The following is a 20,999-nucleotide window of genomic DNA, read 5'->3' as shown; positions in this document are numbered from 1 at the left end:
ACTTCTCCTCTAGTGATAGATAGCCTCCTGGTAACTAGCAGCACGCTACAGCACACCAGCCTACCACAGCATGTCCATATACACTTACTTCTTAGCACAATGCTTTTACATTTAATAAGAGTTCATTTGTGATTCCATTAAGTAAACCTGCTTGTCACATAAGGTACGCATCCTTCTAATATGTATGTCATGATATGAAAGGTTAAGTACTATATACAGTGAGGGGAAAAAAGTATTTGATCCCCTGCTGATTTTGTACGTTTGCCCAATGACAAAGACATGATCAGTCTATAATTTTAATGGTAGGTTTATTTGAACAGTGAGAGACAGAATAACAACTAAAAAATCCAGAAAAACGCATGTAAAAAATGTTATAAATTGATTTGCATTTTAATGAGGGAAATAAGTATTTGACCCCTCTGCAAAACATGACTTAGTACTAGATGGCAAAACCCTTGTTGGCAATCACAGAGGTCAGACGTTTCTTGTAGTTGGCCACCAGGTTTGCACACATCTCAGGAGGGATTTTGTTCCACTCCTCTTTGCAGATCTTCTCCAAGTTATTAAGGTTTCGAGGCTGACGTTTGGCAACTCAAACCTTTAGCTCCCTCCACAGATTTTCAATGGGATTAAGGTCTGGAGACTGGCTAGGCCACTCCAGGACCTTAATGTGCTTCTTCTTGAGCTACTCCTTTGTTGCCTTGGCCGTGTGTTTTGGGTCATTGTCATGCTGGAATACCCATCCACGACCCATTTTCAATGCCCTGGCTGAGGGAAGGAGGTTCTCACCCAAGATTTGACGGTACATGGCCCTGTCCATCGTCCCTTTGATGCAGTGAAGTTGTCCTGTCCCCTTAGCAGAAAAACAAACCCAAAGCATAATGTTATTCGAAAACATAATGTTAACTTTCACTGCTATGCGGATGACACACAGCTGTACATTTCAATGAAACATGGTGAAGCCCCAAAATTGCCCTCGCTAGAAGCCTGTGTTTCAGACATAAGGAAGTGGATGGCTGAAAACTTTTTACTTTTAAACTCGGACAAAACAGAGATGCTTGTTCTAGGTCCCAAGAAACAAAGAGATCTTCTGTTAAATCTGACAATTCATCTTGATGGTTGTAAAGTCGTCTCAAATAAAACTGTGAAGGACCTCGGCGTTACTCTTGACCCTGATCTCTCTTTTGACGAACATATCAAGACTGTTTCAAGGACAGCTTTTTTCCATCTACGTAACATTGCAAAAATCAAAAATTTTCTGTCCAAAAATGATGCAGAAAAATTAATCCATGCATTTGTTACTTCTAGGTTAGACTACTGCAATGCTCTATTTTCCGGCTACCCGGATAAAGCACTAAATAAACTTCAGTTAGTGCTAAATACGGCTGCTAGAATCCTGACTAGAACCAAGAAATTTGATCATATTACTCCAGTGCTAGCTTCCCTACACTGGCTTCCTGTTAAGGCAAGGGCTGATTTCAAGGTTTTACTGTTAACCTATAAAGCGTTACATGGGCTTGCTCCTACCTATCTTTCCGAGTTGGTCCTGCCGTACATACCAATACGTACGCTACGGTCACAAGACGCAGGCCTCCTAATTGTCCCTAGAATTTCTAAGCAAACAGCGGGAGGCAGGGCTTTCTCCTATAGATCTCCATTTTTATGGAACAGTCTGCCTACCCATGTGAGAGACGCAGACTCGGTCTCAACCTTTAAGTCTTTACTGAAGACTTATCTCTTCAGTAGGTCATATGATTGAGTGTAGTCTGGCCCAGGAGTGTGAAGGTGAACGGAAAGGCTGGAGCAACGAACAGCCCTTGCTGTCTCTGCCAGGCCGGTTCCCCTCTCCACTGGGGTTCTCTGCCTCTAACCCTGTTGCAGGGGCTGAGTCACTGGCTTGCTGGTGCTCTTTCATGCCGTCCCTGGGAGGGGTGCGTCACTTGAGTGGGTTGAGTTACTGACGTGATCTTCCTGTCTGGGTTGGCGCCCCCCCCTTGGTTTGTGCTGTGGTGGAGACCTCTGTGGGCTATACTCGGCCTTGTCTCAGGATTGTAAGTTGGTGGTTGGGGATATCCCTCTAGTGGTGCGGGGGCTGTGCTTTGGCGGAGTGGGTGGGGTTATATCCTTCCTGTTTGGCCCTGTCCGGGGGTTTCTTCGGATGGGGCCACAGTGTCTCCGGACCGCTCCTGTCTCAGCCTCCAGTATTTATGCTGCAGTAGTTTATGTGTCGGGGGGCTGGGGTTAGTTGGTTATACCTGGAGTACTTCTCCTGTCTTATCCAGTGTCCTGTGTGAATTTAAGTATGCTCTCTCTAATTCTCTCGTTCTCTCTTTCTCTCTGAGAACCTGAGCCCTAGGACCATACGTCAGGACTACCGGGCACGATGACACCTTGCTGTCCCCAGTCCGCCTGGCCTTGCTGCTATTCCAGTTTCAACTGTTCTGCCTGCGGCTACGAAACCCCTACCTGTCCCAGACCTGCTGTTTTCAACTCTTAATGATCGGCTATGAAAAGCCAACTGAGAGACCTGAGCCCTAGGACCATACGTCGGGACTACCGGCCGTGGTGACTCCTTGCTGTCCCCAGTCCGCCTGGCCTTGCTGCTATTCCAGTTTCAACTGTTCTGCCTGCGGTTATGGAACCCCTACCTGTCCCAGACCTGCTGTTTTCAACTCTTAATGATCGGCTATGAAAAGCCAACTGAGATTTATTCCTGATTATTATTTGACCATGCTTGTCACTTATGAACATTTTTGAACATCTTGGCATGGTTCTGTTATAATCTCCACCCGGCACAGCCAGAAGAGGACTGGCCACCCCTCATAGCCTGGTTCCTCTCTAGGTTTCTTCCTAGGTTTTCGCCTTTCTAGGGAGTTTTTCCTAGCCACCGTGCTTCTACACCTGCATTACTAGCTGTTTGGGGTTTTAGGCTGGGTTTCTGTACAGCACTTCGAGATATTAGCTGATGTAAGAAGGGCTATATAAAATAAAATTGATTGATTGATTGATTGGTTTCCACCTCCATGTTTGACGGTGGGGATGGTGTTCTTGGGGTTATAGGCAGCATTCCTCCTCCTCCAAACACCTTGGAGAGCTCTTTGGTCTTGGCCATGGTGGAGAGTTTGGAATCTGATTGATTGATTGCTTCTGTGGACAGGTGTCTTTTATACAGGTAACAAACTGAGATTAGGAGCACTCCCTTTAAGAGGGTGCTCCTAATCTCAGCTCGTTACCTGTATAAAAGACACCTGGGAGCCAGAAATCTTTCTGATTGAAAGGGGGTCAAATACTTATTTCCCTCTTGAAAATGCAAATCAATTTATAATATTTTTGACATTCGTTTTTCTGGATTTTTTTGTTGTTATTCTGTCTCTCACTGTTCAAATAAACCTACCATTAAAATTATAGACTGATCATTTCTTTGTCAGTGGGCAAACGTACAAAATCAGCAGGGGATCAAATACTTTTTTCCCTCCCTGTATGTAACACTATTGTGAAAATAGCAATATACATTTCTGCCTTAGAGCTGATTTTCTAGCCTGTATTGCCTTGACACGGAGAAGAATGACCAAACAATGGCCTGATTGAATTTCAGCTCCCCAAGGTTGTATGTGTTGACCTCTCCCAGGCAGGCAGGCAGGCAGGCAGGCAGGAGAACACTAACACTGCTCCATGTGAATAAGATTAGAGGTCCTTAGGGTCCTAGTGTGGTGTCCTCTCTCAGGTCCTCTCTCAGGTAGACTACAGTAATGTGGTGTCCTCTCACAGGTCCTCTCTCAGGTAGACTACAGTAATGTGGTGTCCTCTCTCAGGTCCTCTCTCAGATAGACTACAGTAATGTGGTGTCTCTCTCAGGTCCTCTCTCAGGTAGACTACAGTAATGTGGTGTATTCTCTCAGGTCCTCTCTCAGATAGACTACAGTAATGTGGTGTCCTCTCTCAGGTAGACTGCAGTAATGTGGTGTATTCTCTCAGGTCCTCTCTCAGATAGACTACAGTAATGTGGTGTATTCTCTCAGGTCCTCTCTCAGATAGACTACAGTAATGTGGTGTATTCTCTCAGGTCCTCTCTCAGATAGACTACAGTAATGTGGTGTCCTCTCTCAGGTCCTCTCTCAGATATACTACAGTAATGTGGTGTCCTCTCTCAGGTCCTCTCTCAGATAGACTACAGTAATGTGGTGTCCTCTCTCAGGTCCTCTCTCAGATAGACTACGGTAATGTGGTGTCCTCTCTCAGGTAGACTGCAGTAATGTGGTGTATTCTCTCAGGTAAACTACGGTAATGTGGTGTCCTCTCTCAGGTCCTCTCTCAGATAGACTACAGTAATGTGGTGTCCTCTCTCAGGTCCTCTCTCAGATAGACTACAGTAATGTGGTGTCTTCTCTCAGATAGACTACAGTAATGTGGTGTATTCTCTCAGGTCCTCTCTCAGATAGACTACAGTAATGTGGTGTATTCTCTCACATAGACTACAGTAATGTGGTGTCCTCTCTCAGGTCCTCTCTCAGATAGACTACAGTAATGTGGTGCCTCTCTCAGGTCCTCTCTCAGATAGACTACAGTAATGTGGTGTATTCTCTCAGGTCCTCTCTCAGGTAGACTACAGTAATGTGGTGTATTCTCTCAGGTCCTCTCTCAGATAGACTACAGTAATGTGGTGTATTCTCTCAGGTCCTCTCTCAGGTAGACTGCAGTAATGTGGTGTATTCTCTCACATAGACTACAGTAATGTGGTGTCCTCTCTCAGGTCCTCTCTCAGGTAGACTACAATAATGTGATGTCCTCTCTCAGGTCCTCTCTCAGATAGACTACAGTAATGTGGTGGATTCTCTCAGGTCCTCTCTCACGTAGACTACAGTAATGTGGTGTATTCTCTCAGGTAAACTATGGTAATGTGGTGTCCTCTCTCAGGTCCTCTCTCAAATAGACTACAGTAATGTGGTGGCCTCTCTCAGGTCCTCTCTCAGATAGACTACAGTAATGTGGTGTCCTCTCTCAGGTCCTCTCTCAGATAGACTACAGTAATGTGGTGTCCTCTCTCAGGTCCTCTCTCAGATAGACTACAGTAATGTGGTGTATTCTCTCAGGTCCTCTCTCAGGTAGAGTACAGTAGTCTCATCTCTATACTCATCTGTGTGTGGGTGTGTCCATGTGTGTGTTTGTGTCTTTGTGTGTGTGTGTGTGTGTGTGTGTGTGTGTGTGTGTGTGTGTGTGTGTGTGTGTGTGTGTGTGTGTGTGTGTGTGTGTGTGTGTGTGTGAGCGCCTCTTCGTGTCTCATCTCCTCCTCTCCTCCTCCCCTCCAGAGATTATGTACAGCTGGGTGTTCAACGAGTTCCCATCGTTCGTTGCCGAGGACAGCCGGCGGTTCATCTCCCAGGTAACGGGCAACCTGTACGTGTCCAAGGTGCAACCTAGCGACGTGGGCAGCTACATCTGTCTGGTGAAGAACACGGTGACCAACGCCAGGGTCCTCAGCCCGCCCACGCCACTCACACTCAGAACAGATGGTGAGACCCACCCCTCTACACACAGCCCTGACAGCCTCCTCACCCCTCTACACACAGCCCTGACCCCCTCCTCACCCCTCTACACACGGCCCTGACAGCCTCCTCACCCCTCTACACACGGCCCTGACCCCCTCCTCACCCCTCTACACACGGCCCTGACAGCCTCCTCACCCCTCTACACACGGCCCTGACCCCCTCCTCACCCCTCTACACACGGCCCTGACAGCCTCCTCACCCCTCTACACACGGCACTGACAGCCTTCCCACCCCTCTACACACGGCCCTGACAGCCTCCTCACCCCTCTACACACTTTACCCTCCTCACCCAGGTGGAAACCTAATGGCAGATTTAGGTACTGTAATGCATGAGAACTCAGGCACGCCACCCGCAAGTGGTCTAATATTTCACTTCCTGTAATATGTTTACATAAGCATGACAAGCATCACATATTCATTTGAAAGGTGTGGGGGGTTGTGTTCCCCTTGGTGGCTGAGGGCCTCAGCTCTGCATGCCGAAGAGGGAGACAGTGTCAGGAATAGTAAAGAAGGTCTAAATAGATAGTCAGGGAGCTTTATCATTAGCGTAGGAGCTTTCTCCACACACACACAGAGACACACACAACACACACACACACACACACACACACACAGAGACACACACAGACAACACACAGACGCACACACACACACACACAGACAGACACACACACACACACACACACACACACACACACACACACACACACACACACACACACACACAGAGACACACACAGACAACACACAGACGCACACACACACACACACACACAGACAGACACACACACACACACACACACACACACACACACACACACACACACAGAGACACACACAGACAACACACAGACGCACACACACACAGACAGACACACACACAGACACACACACACACAACACACAGACAACACACACACACACACACAGACAACACACACATACACACACAGACAATGTGCTTTAGCGAAACCAGCCATCAGGGAAATCATCTCTCCCGCATAAAATGTACTGAATCAATGGTCGTCATTGGTGAATGGGATGCTAGGTCTTTTATGCTCTTAGCCTCTCAGGGTTCCCAATACATTTAATTATAAAGGACTTTCATGCCCGGAAAACAGGTATTGGTTGGCACTGCGGTTGATGTGGCTGCACGTATTTAGCATTTACCTCGTCATGAGGCACGATGTCCCCTGCAGCTACAGCTCACTCATCTCTTTCTGTCTGGATTTGCATAACCTTGTTGTTGTGAAACACTCCTTGGAGACGTACAGAATGCTAAGCTCATTACCATAGTAAATCAGATTGTTTACAAAGATGGAAAACGAGGATCAGACTGGTCCCGTGATCTGGCTGCCAGGCCTGTGTTCAGACTGGTCCCGTGATCTGGCTGCCAGGCCTGTGTTCAGACTGGTCCCGTGATTTGGCTGCCAAGCCTGTGATCAGACTGGTCCCGTGATCTGGCTGCCAGGCCTGTGTTCAGACTGGTCCTGTGATCTGGCTGCCAGGCCTGTGTTCAGACTGGTCCTGTGATCTGGCTGCCAGGCCTGTGTTCAGACTGGTCCTGTGATCTGGCTGCCAGGCCTGTGTTCAGACTGGTCCGGTGATCTGGCTGCCAGGCCTGTGTTCAGACTGGTCCCGTGATCTGGCTGCCAGGCCTGTGTTCAGACTGGTCCCGTGATTTGGCTGCCAAGCCTGTGTTCAGACTGGTCCTGTGATCTGGCTGCCAGGCCTGTGTTCAGACTGGTCCTGTGATCTGGCTGCCAGGCCTGTGTTCAGACTGGTCCCGTGATCTGGCTGCCAGGCCTGTGTTCAGACTGGTCCTATGATCTGGCTGCCAGGCCTGTGTTCAGACTGGTCCTGTGATCTGGCTGCCAGGCCTGTGTTCAGACTGGTCCTGTGATCTGGCTGGCAGGCCTGTGTTCAGACTGGTCCTGTGATCTGGCTGCCAGGCCTGTGTTCAGACTGGTCCTGTGATCTGGCTGCCAGGCCTGTGTTCAGACTGGTCCTGTGATCTGGCTGCCAGGCCTGTGTTCAGACATCATATCATATACACACTGGTAAATACAAGAAACACAACGAAAGGTTAAACAGAGGAGAAATTCTGGTAGGACATGTTGTCAGACAAAGTAATTCTTCTTCTTCTCTCTCAGTGGGTAGGCTCTCTCAGTGGGTAGGCTCTCTCAGTGGGTAGTCTCTCTCAGTGGGTAGTCTCTCTCAGTGGGTAGTCTCTCTCAGTGGGTAGTCTCTCTCAGTGGGTAGTCTCTCTCAGTGGGTAGTCTCTCTCAGTGGGTAGTCTCTCTCAGTGGGTAGTCTCTCTCAGTGGGTAGTCTCTCTCAGTGGGTAGGTTCTCTCAGTGGGTAGGCTCTCTCAGTGGGTAGGTTCTCTCAGTGGGTAGGCTCTCTCTGTGGGTAGGCTCTCTCAGAGGGTAGGATCTCTCAGTCCGTGGTGCACCTTGGAAGGAACGTCGGGGGGTTACTCTTTTCCTGGTTCCCCCTTCCGCAAAATACCGCTGCCATGCACATGCCCTTCTGCCCCCTATGGGCGTGACACCTCTGAGCCATACCATGATGTATTTGGACACATTAATACGTATTTTGCCCTAATCATGGGCCCCTGACTTTGTCTGACAGTGGGGGTAGAAAATAAATACATACAAAATGTATTTAAACATTTTACCGAAAAAAATACATTTTGTATACATTTCCTGCAATTCTTCACCTTTGCTTCACAGGGGGAATCCATATTCATGAACAGAACACAACACTTCTTCTTAGGTTCTGCCACAATAAATGAAATTGAAATTGAACTATATACCAACAGTGAGCAACAACGCATACTTTATCACAACCATCACAGATAACAAATCCTAATTGCTAAATTGCCCCATATTCACTGAGAGTACAAAACATTAAGAACACCTTCTGTTTCCTTGACATAGACTGACCAGGTGAATCCAGGTGAAAACTATGACCCCTTATTGATGTCACTTGTTAAATCCACTTCAATCAGTGTAGATGAAGGGGAGGAGACAGGTTAAAGGTATTTTAAGCCTTGAGACAATTGAGACGTGGATTGTGTATGTGTGCCATTCAGAGGGTCAATGGGCAAGACAAAATATTTAAGTGCCTTTCAACGGGGTATGGTAGTAGGTGCCAGGTACCGGTTTGAGTGTGTCAACAACTGCAATGCTGCTGGGTTTTTCACACTCAACAGTTTCCCGTGTGTATCAAGAATGGTCCACCACCCAAAGGACATCCAGCCAACTTGACACAACTGTAGGAAGCATTGGAGTCAACATGGGCCAGCATCCCTGTGGAACGCTTTCGACACCTTGTAGAGTCCATGCCCCGACGAATTGAGCCTGTTCTGAGGGCAAAGGGGGGGGGGGGGGGGGGGGGGTTGAAACTCAATATTAGGAAGGTGTTCCTAATCTTTTGTACACTCAGTGTATATTCAGTCAATAAAAAAACAAGTGCCATGTAAGATTTATTTATTGATGCATAATATCAACTGGTTATATTATATACAGTTGAAGTCGGAAGTTTACATACACCTTAGCCAAATACATTTAAACTCAGTTTTTCACAATTCCTGACAATTAATCCTAGTAGAAATCCCCTGTCTTAAATCAGTTAGGATCACCACTTTATTTTAAGAATGTGAAATGTCAGAATAATAGTAGAGAGAATGATTTATTTCAGCTTTTATTTCTTTCATCACATTCCCAGTGGGTCAGCAGTTTACATTCACTCAATTAGTATTTGGAAGCATTGCCTTTAAATTGTTTAACTTGGGTCAAACGTTTCGGGCAGCCTTCCACAAGCTTCCCACAATAAGTTGGGTGAATTTTGGCCCATTCCTCCTGACAGAGCTGGTGTAACTGAGTCAGGTTTGTAGGCCTCCTTGCTCGCGCACGCTTTTTCAGTTCTGCCCACACACCCACGCGTCGCCAGTCCGGCCCGTCCTGTTCCTGCCCCTCGCACCAAGCTAGTGGTGCACGTCGCCAGGCCGGCCCGGCCTGTTCCTGCCCCTCGCACCAAGCCAGTGGTACGCGTCGCCAGCCCGGTCCGGCCTGTTCCTGCCCCTCGCACCAAGCCAGTGGTGCGCATCGCCAGCCCGGTCCGGCCTGTTCCTGCCCCTCGCACCAAGCCAGTGGTGCGCGTCGCCAGCCCGGTCCGGCCTGTTCCTTCCCCTCGCACCAAACCAGTGGTGCGCGTCGCCAGGCCGGCCCGTCCTGTTCCTGCCCCTCGCACCAAGCAAGTGGTGCGCGTCGCCAACCCGGCCCGGCCTGTTCCTGCCCCTCGCACCAAGCCAGTGGTGCGCGTCGCCAGCCCGGCCTGGCCTGTTCCTGCCCCTCGCACCAAGCCAGTGGGGCGTGTCGCCAGCCCGGCCCGGCCTGTTCCTGCCCCTCGCACCAAGCCAGTGGTGCGCGTCGCCAGCCCGGCCCGTTCCTGCTCCCCGCACCAGGCCAGTGGTGCGCGTCGCTAGTCCGGTACGGCCTGTTCCTGCTCCCCGCACCAGGCCAGTGGTGCACGTCGCCAGTCCGGTACGGCCCGTTCCTGCTCCCCGCACCAAGCCAGTGGTGCGTGTGTCCAGTCCGGCACAGCCCGTGCCTGTTCCACCAGTGCCTGGTCTGGCACCGGTCAGCTGCTCCACTCCGGAGCCAGAGCAGTCCGCTCCACCGGTGCCTAGTTCAGCTCCGGTCAGCTGCTCCACTCCGGAGCCAGAGCAGTCCGCTCCACCGGTGCCCAGTTCAGCTCCGGTCAGCTGCTCCACTCCGGAGCCAGAGCAATCCGCTTCACCGGGGTCCAGTCCAGCTCCGGTCAGCGGCTCCACTCCGGAGCCAGAGCAGTCCGCTCCACCGGTGCCTGATCCAGCTCCGGTCAGCTGCTCCACTCCGGAGCCAGAGTAGTCCCTCTCCAGGTTCGGGGTCTCCCACACCAGGGTCCAGACAGGGCTTGGTACTTCGTGGGAGGAAGGAGAGGGGAAGCAGCGCGCCGAGGTCCAGACCAGACCAGGGGCGCAACAGGGAGGCGGAGAGTGAGAGGTCGTCACGCCCCGAGCCGGATCCGCCTCCGAGGTGGAATGCCCACCCGGCCCCTACCCTGTTATGTTTATGTTGTGCGGTCGGAGTCCGCACCTTTGGGGGGGGGGGGGTACTGTCACGCCCTGACTCTGGGGACTCCTATTTGTTGAGTCAGGGTGTGTATATTATATGTTGTGTTGTTCTATGTTATAGGATCTAGTATGTATAGATCTATGTTGGCCGGTGTGGTTCCCAATCAGAGGCAGCTGTCGCTCGTTGTCTCTGATTGGGGACCATACTTAGGCAGCCTATTGGCACTAGTGGGTTGTGGGATCTTGTTCCAGTTAAGGTATGGTGTGTTGTGCTGCCTTGGACTTCAAGTTTCGTTTTGTTGATTTGTCGGTTGTTTATTCCTTTAAATAAACATGTATGCATATCACGCTGTGCCTAGGTTCGTCCCGTCTGTAAACGAGCGTGACAATTAGCCTTTCAGAAGTTTATAAAGCCATGACATAATTTTCTGGAATTTTCCAAGCTGTTTAAAGGCAGTGTGAGTAGGTGTGTCAACTTTTGACTGGTACTGTACACTATATCTCTAGTCATAATCCAGACCTTTAATATACACTATCTCTAGTTATTTTGTTTCATTTTTCTGTATTTATCTATCTGTATATGTTATGTGTGTACACTACCAGTAAAAAGTTTGGACACACCTACTCATTCAATGTTTTTTCTTTATTTTTACAATTTTCTACATTGTAGAATAATAGTGAAGACATCAAAACTATTAAATAACACATATGGAATCATGTAGTAACCAAAAAAAGTGTTAAACAAATCGAAATATATTTGATATTTTATATTCTTCAAATAGCCACCCTTTGCCTTGATGACAGCTTTGCACACTCTTGGCTTTCTCTCAACCAGCTTCACCTGGAATGCTTTTCCAACAGTCTTGAAGGAGTTCCCACATATGCTGAGCACTTGTTGGTGTGTCCAAAATTTTGACTGATACTATATATGTACATATTACTTCAACTACCTCGTACCCCTGCAAATTGACTCGATACCGGTACTCCTCGTATATAGCCTTGTTATTGTTATTTTAATGTGTTGCTATTTCCTTTTTTTATTTAACTTAACTTTGCATTGTTAGGAAAGGGCCCGTAAGTAAGCATTTCACGGTAAAGTCTACACCCGTTGTATTCGGCTCATGTGACAAATCAAAATATGATTTGAATTGATTAAATGTGATATCAATTATCTAGCTCTGCAGAAAGCTTTAATATGATATCAATTATCTAGCTCTGCAGAAAGCTTTAATATGATATCAATTATCTAGCTCTGCAGAAAGCTTTAATATGATATCAATTATCTAGCTCTGCAGAAAGCTTTAATATGATATCAATTATCTAGCTCTGCAGAAAGCTTTAATATGATATCAATTATCTAGCTCTACAGAAAGCTTTAATATGATATCAATTATCTAGCTCTGCAGAAAGCTTTAATATGATATCAATTATCTAGCTCTGCAGAAAGCTTTAATATGATATCAATTATCTAGCTCTGCAGAAAGCTTTAATATGATATCAATTATCTAGCTCTGCAGAAAGCTTTAATATGATATTGAATATACTGTGGCATAAAGCTGTTGAAATATTATAATTAGTCAGTAACATCTCAACATGTTCAGTCAGTAAGTGTGTGGGTGTGTCCGTCCATTTGTCATATGTGGGTGTGTTTGTATAGTGTATGGGTGTGTCTGTTTGTGTGTGGGTGTGTCCGTCCGTGAGTGTGTGGGTGTGTCCGTCCGTGAGTGTGTGGGTGTGTCCGTCCGTGAGTGTGTGGGTGTGTCCGTCCGTGAGTGTGTGGGTGTGTCCGTCCTTGAGTGTGTGGGTGTGTCCGTCCGTGAGTGTGTGGGTGTGTCCGTCCGTGAGTGTGTGGGTGTGTCCGTCCGTGAGTGTGTGGGTGTGTCCGTCCGTGAGTGTGTGGGTGTGTCCGTCCGTGAGTGTGTGGGTGTGTCCGTCCGTGAGTGTGTGGGTGTGTCCGTCCGTGAGTGTTTGGGTGTGTCCGTCCGTGAGTGTGTGGGTGTGTCCGTCCGTGAGTGTGTGGGTGTGTCCGTCCGTGAGTGTGTGGGTGTGTCCGTCCGTGAGTGTGTGGGTGTGTCCGTCCGTGAGTGTGTGGGTGTGTCCGTCCGTGAGTGTGTGGGTGTGTCCGTCCGTGAGTGTGTGGGTGTGTCCGTGTGTGGGTGTGTCCGTCCGTGAGTGTGTGGGTGTGTCCGTCCGTGAGTGTGTGGGTGTGTCCGTCCGTGAGTGTGTGGGTGTGTCCGTCCGTGAGTGTGTGGGTGTGTCCGTCCGTGTGTGTTGCTGGTGCTGGTGGTATTCCATCTGGTGCTACAGATGGTCACTATCTGCCATTAGTTCAACTGTTTGTCTAGCTGTGTGTGAGCTCATGACAGGGTCTGCGGATGAAGGCATGTCGAAGCTTAGCAGCTCAACTTGTCTAATGTTTGTTGTAGTATTCGCAAACGCCCATGGTGCAAGACACACACACACACACACACACACACACACACACACACACACACACACACACACACACACACACACACACACACACACACACACACACACACACACACACACACACACACACACACACACACACACACACACACACACACACACACACACTCATGTAAAATTCATAATACAATCTCCCATTTAATAAGAGGGATCATGGTAATGAGTGTTATTTCTTTGTTACTGCAAATGTGCTGAATGCCATCTGACATGTCTTTGGTGTTCTCTTGGATATGGAGGTGTGATGGGTCCTTAACATAATGCCATCTGACATGTCTTTGGTTTTCTCTTGGATATGGAGGTGTGATGGGTCCTTAACATAATGCCATCTGACATGTCTTTGGTTTTCTCTTGGATATGGAGGTGTGATGGGTCCTTAACATAATGCCATCTGACATGTCTTTGGTGTTCTCTTGGATATGGAGGTGTGATGGGTCCTTAACATAATGCCATCTGACATGTCTTTGGTTTTCTCTTGGATATGGAGGTGTGATGGGTCCTTAACATAATGCCATCTGACATGTCTTTGGTGTTCTCTTGGATATGGAGGTGTGATGGGTCCTTAACATAATGCCATCTGACATGTCTTTGGTGTTCTCTTGGATATGGAGGTGTGATGGGTCCTTAACATAATGCCATCTGACATGTCTTTGGTTTTCTCTTGGATATGGAGGTGTGATGGGTCCTTAACATAATGCCATCTGACATGTCTTTGGTTTTCTCTTGGATATGGAGGTGTGATGGGTCCTTAACATAATGCCATCTGACATGTCTTTGGTGTTCTCTTGGATATGGAGGTGTGATGGGTCCTTAACATAATGCCATCTGACATGTCTTTGGTTTTCTCTTGGATATGGAGGTGTGATGGGTCCTTAACATAATGCCATCTGACATGTCTTTGGTTTTCTCTTGGATATGGAGGTGTGATGGGTCCTTAACATAATGCCATCTGACATGTCTTTGGTTTTCTCTTGGATATGGAGGTGTGATGGGTCCTTAACATAATGCCATCTGACATGTCTTTGGTGTTCTCTTGGATATGGAGGTGTGATGGGTCCTTAACATAATGCCATCTGACATGTCTTTGGTGTTCTCTTGGATATGGAGGTGTGATGGGTCCTTAACATACAGATGAACAAACACAGGAAACATCCTGTCCTCCAGTTATGACCTACAGAGGGGAAATGGCAACCTATTCCCTATATAGTGCAGTACAATGGGCCTAGGGAAAAGGGTGCCTTTTAACCAGAGCCCTATGGGCATAGGGAAAAGGGTGCCATTTAACCAGAGCCCTATGGGCATAGGGAAAAGGGTGCCATTTGGGACATAGGCCCAGTCACTTAGTACGTACTGGAGGCTAGGTGGCAATTCAATTCTTTAGAATAAACAGGGGTGGTGCTTTAATATGTAAAAATCCCCTCTTTCCTTGTGACCATTCACAATTACAAAATGAAATATTCCAGCGGTCAACCTAATGTTACAGCGGTCAACCTAATGGTACAGCGGTCAACTTAATGGTACAGCGGTCAACCTAATGTTACAGTGGTCAACCTAATGTTACAGCGGTCAACCTAATGGTACAGCGGTCAACTTAATGGTACAGCGGTCAACCTAATGTTACAGCGGTCAACCTAATGTTACAGCGGTCAACCTAATGTTACAGCGGTCAACCTAATGTTACAGCGGTCAACCTAATGTTACAGCGGTCAGCCTAATGTTACAGCGGTCAACCTAATGTTACAGCGGTCAACCTAATGTTACAGTGGTCAACCTAATTTTACAGCGGTCAACCTAATGTTACAGCGGTCAGCCTAATGTTACAGCGGTCAACCTAATGTTACAGCGGTCAACCTAATGTTACAGCGGTCAGCCTAATGTTGCAGCGGTCAACCTAATGTTACAGCGGTCAACCTAATGGTACAGCGGTCAACCTAATGGTACAGTGGTCAACCTAATGTTACAGCGGTCAACTTAATGGTACAGCAGTCAACCTAATTTTACAGCGGTCAACTTACTGTTACAGTGGTCAACCTAATGTTACAGCGGTCAACCTAATGGTACAGTGGTCAACCTAATGTTACAGCGGTCAACCTAATGGTACAGCGGTCAACCTAATGTTACAGCGGTCAACCTAATGTTACAGCGGTCAACCTAATGTTGCAGCGGTCAACCTAATGTTGCAGCGGTCAACCTAATGTTACAGCGGTCAACCTAATGTTACAGCGGTCAACCTAATGTTACAGCGGTCAACCTAATGTTACAGCGATCAACCTAATGTTACAGCGGTCAACCTAATGTTACAGCGGTCAGCCTAATGTTACAGCGGTCAACCTAATGTTACAGCGGTCAACCTAATGTTACAGCGGTCAACCTAATGGTACAGCGGTCAACCTAATGTTGCAGCGGTCAACCTAATGTTGCAGCGGTCAACCTAATGTTGCAGCGGTCAACCTAATGGTGCAGCGGTCAACCTAATGTTGCAGCGGTCAACCTAATGTTACAGCGATCAACCTAATGGTGCAGTGGTCAACCTAATGTTACAGTGGTCAACCTAATGTTACAGCGATCAACCTAATGTTACAGCGGTCAACCTAATGTTGCAGCGGTCAACCTAATGTTACAGCGGTCAACCTAATGTTACAGCGGTCAACCTAATGTTACAGCGGTCAACCTAATGTTACAGCGATCAACCTAATGGTACAGCGGTCAACCTAATGTTACAGCGATCAACCTAATGGTACAGCGGTCAACCTAATGTTACAGCGGTCAACCTAATGTTACAGTGGTCAACCTAATGTTACAGTGGTCAACCTAATGTTACAGCGGTCAACCTAATGTTACAGCGATCAACCTAATGTTACAGCGGTCAACCTAATGTTACAGCGGTCAACCTAATGTTACAGCGGTCAACCTAATGTTGCAGCGGTCAACCTAATGGTGCAGCGATCAACCTAATGTTACAGCGGTCAGCCTAATGTTACAGCGGTCAACCTAATGTTACAGCGGTCAACCTAATGTTACAGTGGTCAACCTAATGTTACAGCGGTCAACCTAATGTTACAGCGGTCAACCTAATGTTACAGCGGTCAACCTAATGTTGCAGCGGTCAACCTAATGTTGCAGCGGTCAACCTAATGTTACAGCGGTCAGCCTAATGTTACAGCGGTCAACCTAATGTTACAGCGGTCAACCTAATGTTGCAGCGGTCAGCCTAATGTTACAGCGGTCAACCTAATGTTGCAGCGGTCAACCTAATGTTGCAGCGGTCAACCTAATGTTGCAGCGGTCAACCTAATGTTACAGCGGTCAGCCTAATGTTACAGCGGTCAACCTAATGTCACAGCGGTCAACCTAATGTTGCAGCGGTCAACCTAATGTTACAGCGGTCAGCCTAATGTTACAGCGGTCAACCTAATGTTACAGCGGTCAGCCTAATGTTACAGCGGTCAACCTAATGTTACAGCGGTCAGCCTAATGTTACAGCGGTCAACCTAATGTTACAGCGGTCAACCTAATGTTACAGCGATCAACCTAATGTTACAGCGGTCAACCTAATGTTACAGCGTCAACCTAATGTTACAGCGGTCAACCCAATGTTACAGCGGTCAGCCTAATGTTACAGCGGTCAACCTAATGTTACAGCGGTCAACCTAATGTTACAGCGGTCAACCTAATGGTACAGCGGTCAGCCTAATGTTACAGCGGTCAACCTAATGTTACAGCGGTCAACCTAATTTTACAGCGGTCAACCTAATGTTACAGCGGTCAGCCTAATGTTACAGTGGTCAACCTAATTTTACAGCGGTCAACCTAATGTTACAGCGGTCAACCTAATGGTACAGCGGTCAACCTAATGTTACAGCGGTCAACCTAATGTTACAGCGGTCAACCCAATGTTACAGCGGTCAACCTAATGGTACAGTGGTCAACCTAATGGTACAGCGGTCAACCTAATGTTACAGCGGTCAACCCAATATTCCAGCGGTCAACCTAATGGTACAGTGGTCAACCTAATGGTACAGCGATCAACCTAATGTTACAGCGGTCAACCTAATGTTACAGCGGTCAACCTAATGTTACAGCGGTCAGCCTAATGTTACAGCGGTCAACTTACTGTTACAGTGGTCAACCTAATGTTACAGCGGTCAACCTAATGTTACAGCGGTCAACCTAATGTTACAGCGGTCAACTTACTGTTACAGTGGTCAACCTAATGTTACAGCGGTCAACCTAATGGTGCAGTGGTCAACCTAATGTTACAGCGGTCAACCTAATGTTACAGCGGTCAGCCTAATGTTACAGCGGTCAACCTAATGGTACAGCGGTCAACTTACTGTTACAGTGGTCAACCTAATGTTACAGCGGTCAACCTAATGTTACAGCGGTCAACCTAATGTTGCAGTGGTCAACCTAATGTTACAGCGGTCAACCTAATGTTACAGCGGTCAGCCTAATGTTACAGCGGTCAACCTAATGGTACAGCGGTCAACTTACTGTTACAGCGGTCAACCTAATGGTGCAGTGGTCAACCTAATGTTACAGCGGTCAACATAATGTTACAGCGGTCAACCTAATGGTACAGCGGTCAACCTAATTTTACAGCGGTCAACTTACTGTTACAGTGGTCAACCTAATGATACAGCGGTCAACCTAATGGTGCAGTGGTCAACCTAATGTTACAGCGGTCAACCTAATGGTACAGCGGTCAACCTAATTTTACAGCGGTCAACTTACTGTTACAGCGGTCAGCCTAATGGTACAGCGGTCAACCTAATGGTACAACAACATCTCAGAAAAAAGCATTAGCTGCATTCTCATGTTAGAATGTGTAGCTACCGTTAGCTATCTGGGACACATAATGATTGAGCTTGGTGCTCCATGGAGGGCTATGGAGGGTTGAGGTGGGCTGGGAAGGGCTGTGGAGGGCTATGGAGGGTTGGGGAGGGCTGGGGAGGGCTATGGAGAGTTGGGGAGGGCTGGGGAGGGCTATGGAGAGTTGGGGAGGGCTGAGAAGGGCTATGAAGGACTGGGGAGGCCTGGGGCGGGCTCGGAAGACACTGGGGTGGGATGCCTGCCACACACAGCAGATGGTGTTAGTAATTGATGCTAGCAGCAGAAGGTGTTAGTAATTGATGCTAGCAGCAGAGTGTGTTAGTAATGGATGCTAGGTGTTAGTAATGGATGCTAGCAGCAGAAGGTGTTAGTAAAGGATGCTAGCAGCAGAATGTGTTAGTAATGGATGCTAGCAGCAGAAGGTGTTAGTAATTGATGCTAGCAGCAGAAGGTGTTAGTAATTGATGCTAGCAGCAGAAGGTGTTAGTAATGGATGCTAGCAGCAGAAGGTGTTAGTAATGGATGCTAGCAGCAGAAGGTGTTAGTAATTGATGCTAGCAGCAGAAGGTGTTAGTAATTGATGCTAGCAGCAGAAGGTGTTAGTAATTGATGCTAGCAGCAACATGTGTTAGTAATTGATGCTAGCAGCAGAAGGTGTTAGTAAAGGATGCTAGCAGCAGAAGGTGTTAGTAATGGATGCTAGCAGCAGAAGGTTTTAGTAAAGGATGCTAGCAGAAGAAGGTGTTAGTAATGGATGCTAGCAGCAGAAGGTGTTAGTAATTGATGCTAGCAGCAACATGTGTTAGTAATTGATGCTAGCAGCAGAAGGTGTTAGTAAAGGATGCTAGCAGCAGAAGGTGTTAGTAATGGATGCTAGCAGCAGAAGGTGTTAGTAATGGATGCTAGCAGCAGAAGGTGTTAGTAATTGATGCTAGCAGCAGAAGGTGTTAGTAATTGATGCTAGCAGCAGAAGGTGTTAGTAATTGATGCTAGCAGCAACATGTGTTAGTAATAGATGCTAGCAGCAGAAGGTGTTAGTAAAGGATGCTAGCAGCAGAAGGTGTTAGTAATTGATGCTAGCAGCAGAAGGTGTTAGTAATGGATGCTAGCAGCAGAGGGTGTTAGTAATGGATGCTAGCAGCAGAAGGTTTTAGTAAAGGATGCTAGCAGCAGAAGGTGTTAGTAATGGATGCTAGCAGCAGAAGGTGTTAGTAATTGATGCTAGCAGCAGAAGGTGTTAGTAATTGATGCTAGCAGCAGAAGGTGTTAGTAATTGATGCTAGCAGCAACATGTGTTAGTAATTGATGCTAGCAGCAGAAGGTGTTAGTAAAGGATGCTAGCAGCAGAAGGTGTTAGTAATTGATGCTAGCAGCAGAAGGTGTTAGTAATTGATGCTAGCAGCAGAGGGTGTTAGTAATGGATGCTAGCAGCAGAAGGTGTAAGTAATTGATGCTAGCAGCAGAAGGTGTTAGTAATGGATGCTAGCAGCAGAGGGTGTTAGTAATTGATGCTAGCAGCAGAAGGTGTTAGTAATTGATGCTAGCAGCAGAAGGTGTTAGTAATTGATGCTAGCAGCAGAAGGTGTTAGTAAAGGATGCTAGCAGCAGAAGGTGTTAGTAATTGATGCTAGCAGCAGAGGGTGTTAGTAATGGATGCTAGCAGCAGAAGGTGTTAGTAATTGATGCTAGCAGCAGAAGGTGTTAGTAATTGATGCTAGCAGCAGAAGGTGTTAGTAAAGGATGCTAGCAGCAGAAGGTGTTAGTAAAGGATGCTAGCAGCAGAAGGTGTTAGTAAAGGATGCTAGCAGCAGAAGGTGTTAGTAAAGGATGCTAGCAGCAGAAGGTGTTAGTAATTGATGCTAGCAGCAGAAGGTGTTAGTAAAGGATGCTAGCAGCAGAAGTTGTTAGTAATGGATGCTAGCAGCAGAAGGTGTTAGTAATTGATGCTAGCAGCAGAAGGTGTTAGTAATTGATGCTAGCAGCAGAAGGTGTTAGTAAAGGATGCTAGCAGCAGAAGGTGTTAGTAAAGGATGCTAGCAGCAGAAGGTGTTAGTAAAGGATGCTAGCAGCAGAAGGTGTTAGTAAAGGATGCTAGCAGCAGAAGGTGTTAGTAATTGATGCTAGCAGCAGAAGGTGTTAGTAAAGGATGCTAGCAGCAGAAGTTGTTAGTAGTCCCAGACCTGTGAACTGCATGATTTAGTGTACAAACACACACACACACACACACACACACACACACACACAAATGCATGCTTGCACACTCACGGACACACATACATACACACTTGCACACACACACACACACCAGGATACCACAGGCGCCAAGCATCTTTAGCACACTGCTACCCAATGCACTTCTGCATCTTTGACATCTGCAACACAGATTCAACATACAGTACATTGTTTATCTCACTTTTCTCAGAACTTCTTTCTTCAGGCGCTGTCTGTGTAACTACCAGCTGGGACATGCCTGGGGAATGAACGTTGTTTCATAGCTCTCTTTCCTCCTCTGTCATCTTGTGTTTTACAGGTCTAATGGGAGAATATGAACCTAAAATCGAGGTGCATTTCCCCCCATCTGTCCCGGCTGCCAGAGGAGTCACTGTGAGGTTGGAGTGTTTCGCCCTTGGGAAGTAAGTACAGAAACAGACAAGCTGTATTATCCCCCTGAACATCCATATTCATCCTTTACATTGAAACTTAGGGTTATAAAATTCATGTAACTTTCTTAAAATTCCTAGAATTTCTAGAATCCTGATTCCTGGAATTGGGAAGGAATAAACAAGAAATCTGGGAATTCATCAACCAGGATTTCTGGAATACTAGGGAATTTTCGGAAATTTACCAGAATTTATCCACCCTGAGTAAAAAGCTAGCAAAAACCAGAACAAAAAATATAAACGCAACATGTAAAGTGTTGGTCCCATGTTCCATGAGCTGAAATAAAAGATCCCAGAAATGTTCCGTACGCATAAAAAGCTTACATCCCTGTTAGTGAGCATTTCTCCT

The 20,999-nt window shown here is 47.1% G+C and overlaps 1 protein-coding gene across 1 annotated transcript in view; it reads left to right on the top strand.

The window, feature by feature from the left end:
- Window positions 1-20,999, top strand: part of cntn5 (contactin 5) — a gene marked incomplete at both ends in the record, with an annotated part of 260,961 nt that overhangs the window by 112,451 nt on the left and 127,511 nt on the right. Inside the window, 2 exons of the mRNA XM_084143274.1 lie at window positions 5,307-5,510; window positions 20,521-20,623. Of these exons, the coding sequence (XP_083999400.1) occupies window positions 5,307-5,510; window positions 20,521-20,623 (307 nt within the window). The remainder of the gene's footprint in view (window positions 1-5,306; window positions 5,511-20,520; window positions 20,624-20,999) is intronic.

Source organism: Coregonus lavaretus (genome assembly GCF_964263955.1).
Source record: "Coregonus lavaretus genome assembly, chromosome: 26".
Taxonomy (NCBI): Eukaryota; Metazoa; Chordata; class Actinopteri; order Salmoniformes; family Salmonidae; genus Coregonus; species Coregonus lavaretus.
This window is presented reverse-complemented; position numbering and strand designations above follow the sequence as displayed.